The following is a 4461-nucleotide window of genomic DNA, read 5'->3' on the forward strand; positions in this document are numbered from 1 at the left end:
ATATACCATTGCCTGTTAACCAATCAAAACTCTGGAATTGCGATATACCATTGCTAGTTTTTTTAACAATTCTTTTTAGACCACTGGGCTTTATATAGAGAGCTCAATTTCTCGAGATAATCCGGCATTATAACACAAAACCGCTTTCTTGTGCCAGTCACGTTACGCTCGTAGCGAATATTTATATAAACCCCACAAATTAATAACAGTTACACTTTTCGTATCATGAGCTTTGTTTATGTCAACTGACTTACAACACTATCACGTCTATCACGCCAATAATAAAACATGACTTTTATTGAATGGCATCTAAAGCTTACAACGTGTACAAGTGTTGCACATCGTCATTACATCATTCAACAAAAAATTGTCATGCATAACTACTTTAACAAAATGTAATAAATGAAGCTGAGTGGGTGCACCTTCACTGAAAGATCCTTAATTCCTGCGTACACGAGCCCCCGCTTGTCATGATGCCTTTCATGTTGAATCCTTCTCCAATCGGTTTGGTGTGCCAGCCGTCATCGCCTTTAAAAGGGTTGCCGTAGTAGAGCTCCTTGTACATATCATAATCGGCGTTCTTCCTGCCAGGATAAACCTTGGCATCCCACCAGTTGCTGTAAAGGTTGTAGTCAAAAGGGACGCTGAAGAGAACAGCTAAGGTCTTGTCGACATCTTTCATGTAATAGGCAATCACCCCTACACTCCCAGTGGCTGTGGGACCATCGGTCTTTCTGGCATCGTACAGGAGTGCCTCTTTTGTCTTCACAAGTTCGGGGATAACTACCTCAGATGTACCAGACTCAAAGAATACGTTTAATCCTTCCCAGGTGCTTTTTGTTTCATTAGCGACGCCAATGGCAATCTTTCTTTCGATAGACCCCATGGTATCGAGAATTTTCTCGAGAACGCCTAGGGTTAGCTCTGCTGCTGCTATCACTGTTCCGGCGACTGCCATGTTCTGCTTATTTCAAATGTTGCTGTGAAGTGAGTATGAATAAAAAACTTTAGCCTTCAACAAACTTAATTGTAAACAAAAAAACGATAACTGCATGATCAGCATGATTCGGAGGGTTGCAGCCTGTTAAGTCAACAAGGATTTCGCCTCCATTAAATAAGCATTTAAATAAGCAAATCTAACCCCCTGTTTATCACTGAACGTCTCAATGAATGCGAATACTAGCAATTAGTGCTGCTCGCTCTCAAAACAAAACTAAACCGAATACTGCGTATCAAGAAATGGTCTATTGTTCGGTCTCAAATTCCTCCTCACCTCTTGAAACAAAAGCCTTTTGTTGTCTGCCGGGCGGGCAGAATTGAGCCGAGAGGTGCCGACGATAAGTTTGTGGTAATCGGAAGATTGTCGGCGTGGCAAATTAGCAACGTTAGTGGGGAGGAGAGCGGATTGTTGCGCGTTGAGATGCTTTTATCACTGGGGTACCCAGGGAAAGAAAAATTGCGTTAGTACGCACACCGCGCGCACGCCAGCAGTTCAAATGGTGTGTATATCTATCCCGGCTCTACCGTTTTAAAAAAGTTGTTATATCAATCACTGAATGAAATGGTATAATTTATCAAAAACTTGCACAGCTGTCGTGTCCGCAGCAAAAGCGAAAAAACGAACCACCGGGAAAAGAAAAACATTGCAGACGATGTTTAGTCGAACGCGCCTTACAATTAAAAAATCCTTCCTTTATTGAAAACGGCGATGTGGTCAGAAATAAAGATGACTGAGTACAAACGTTGCATTTAAGAGAAGAATGTTATTATCCTTAATAAGTCTCTCCCATCAATTTCTGCTGAGCAGGAGTTCAAAATCATCGAAAATCAAACAAACAAACAACAATGATAATGGCACGCGCAAATGGCGCGCGGCACTTCACAAAGAGGTGTTACTTTAACAACTAACACACCTTACTAGTTAAAAAGAGTTCGTCTATGATATAACAAAAACTAAAACTAGCTTTCTGGACTCATAAAATATTTTTTTCTGATCAGTACCATTTAAAGTCATTGCATTACCTTTACAAAATATGCAAGGATAAACATGATAAATAATAAAAGTGTTAAAAGTTCAACTGAGGCCTTACACTACTGCGTTAAAAAGTTTTAAAAAGTTTTAAGATCCAAGCTTTCGCCGATCTACGGCATCATCAGGGATAATTGAGGCACACGCGTGGCTATAAAACTGTTGTAAATTTAAAAACAATAGAACATCGCAATTAGCATTGGTATTGTCTTATGGTAATTCACAGGGTTCTTTTCAATGCGCAAATTGTGGAGTTGCAAAACAAAAATCGCTGGTCTAAACCGTTCTGAAATTAGCGGTAGGCAACTTAACCCACGGAAAACATTATCTTTGAACATCTTAAGGAAGGTATAACCTTAATTTGCGGATAGGAATCAAACTTCAGCTATAAATATCGATTTTTTTGAAGACGCCTCAATTTTTCAAGTTGCAATCCATTTCAGTTCCATCCTAGCCATCCGCAGTCAAAGAGGCTTGTTAACAGTTTCAGTGCTCTAATATAGCAATTGTTAATAAAAATGGAACATTATTTTTAGGTTACTTACGACACAAATAGAAATTTTGGCTGTTCAATAATCAGTTAAAATCCGTGACAAAGCCCCCTTAATTAAGTTTCAACTCAAAACTAAAATAAACAAACCAAAAAAGGAAAGGGGTATTAAAAACAAAAGTTTTGCAATGTTTCGGACCCAAGAGAACATTAATACGGGTTGGTATTTTTGGTAAGTATCACATTTTGGCTTTGATAAGTTGCGTCGCTCTGGAAAAAATGGATCATTCTTGGACATTCTGGTATCCGATCATTGGTCACCTATCCTTATGATCAGAAAGCAAAGTTAATTTTGCACGCAAATAAAAGCAAAAAAGCCTTCAGCACACTGAACCGCAAAATCTTAAGTATGCACTTTAAAATGTTTACAACACAAGAATTTTAAAATGTCAAAACGCTTATATCATTTCGATCTTCCTTTCTCGCGTATTTTTCACACAATCAACTAGGCGTGAGGTCTGCAATGCGAACGTGCAATAACACACGTATTTTCTTGCTAGAGTTAAGAAGTTGAACCAAAATTGAAACTAAGGGTGAGCAGAAGAAAAAAGCTAACACAATCAAACACAAGGCTTTTTAACTAACAACAAAAACTGCTTTTATGATTAAACAAATTACTCGCAAGCAGTCACAGTTTTCACTCTAGCTCATTGTAAACCAATTCCTGACAAGATTTATCTGATGCCTCAATAATGATTTGTAATTCTGCAAAAATGAAAGTTTTTGAGCATTTTTTTTTATCTTAATACCAAACTGTCTAGTTTTTACGTCTCCTGAAAACAGTACATGACAATACAGGTCTAGATTTTCAGGCATTTTCTAGGAGAAGCTAACTTAACTAAGTGCGCTCAATTATACGGTTATCGCATTTCACAAATAAATCAGTCAAACCTTAAATGAAAAAGATCGAAGTTAACAGATAGAGATCCTAATAAACATTCAAGCCTGTCTCTTTTTAACAATCTGCAAAATGAAATGCTCCAAGCCTAAACTTCATCGGTGTTCGACTGGATCCGCTTCGTTGAATGCCACTCCCTTTCAAAAAGAGATTTAGGAGCCGAATTAACATCAGTTAGGTTTTGTTTTGCTCAGAATAAAAAGCTAATTAAACGCAGCTCACCGACTTTCTATACCAAATAGCACGATGAAACCTGAGCAAGATCGACGTAATAAGAGAGAGTTAATTTCAAAGATTTATAAGATCATCCCAGAGTATTATTCTATGATTAGAGACGCGATCGGGATTGATAAAACAGTAAACGTTGATTTTTTTTCATTTTCTTGTTGACGCTCCAGAAAGGCGTTGGCAATGTGCAAAATAATGTTTTTCTGTGTTGAAATCCTAACTTTTAAGAAACAGATTTGGGGTTGCACTTTCTGCGAAAGAATTCGAGACACGATTATCATGCTAACTTAACTGTACAACTTACCAAAGTTTGAAAGTACTTCGCTTAAGATTCTGCTCCAGAAACTCAGCACAGTCAACTGGCTACTGAAAAGAAAAAAAATTGGAGTTCAAATCATGTACGAAAACTTACAGTAGGGCGCGTCAAAAAATGTACTTACCTCTCCGAGATTTACTGCGAAATGAAGCAAGTTCTTTGAGCCAACTTCTTAAGTAGGGGACGCGGCATAATTGAAAGAAAACAAAGGAATAATAAAATTGATAATTTATACTCGGAACAGTTCCAAAATAGAACGTCATTACATACTTACTAACGTGGGAGTAAATAGTGTCATTGTGTATGGGATTTCATCCGTTGATTCTAGACACTGGCAGTAGACATGTTTATAGTTACGGGTGCCTTTCAATAAAATTTGTACCATTTTATGCATTTTTTGATGAAATTATACTTATTTAATTAAACGGTTTTCGTCTGAA

The 4461-nt window shown here is 37.6% G+C and overlaps 1 protein-coding gene across 1 annotated transcript; it reads right to left on the reverse strand.

Annotated features, from left to right (window-relative positions):
* Positions 1-279: 279 nt before the first annotated feature.
* Positions 280-4198, reverse strand: LOC144654619 (DELTA-stichotoxin-Hcr4a-like). Its single transcript, XM_078514812.1, has 3 exons — positions 4146-4198; positions 4010-4071; positions 280-980 (listed from the first exon to the last, which is right to left on the reverse strand). Exon 3 carries the CDS (start codon positions 956-958, stop codon positions 425-427), a length of 534 nt encoding a protein of 177 aa, XP_078370938.1. The 5' UTR covers positions 959-980; positions 4010-4071; positions 4146-4198; the 3' UTR covers positions 280-424.
* Between the last annotated feature and the right edge of the window lie 263 nt (positions 4199-4461).

The sequence above is a fragment of the Oculina patagonica genome, chromosome 5 (genome assembly GCF_052425735.1).
Source record: "Oculina patagonica isolate OP01 chromosome 5, crgOcupat, whole genome shotgun sequence".
NCBI classification, from domain to species: Eukaryota; Metazoa; Cnidaria; class Anthozoa; order Scleractinia; family Oculinidae; genus Oculina; species Oculina patagonica.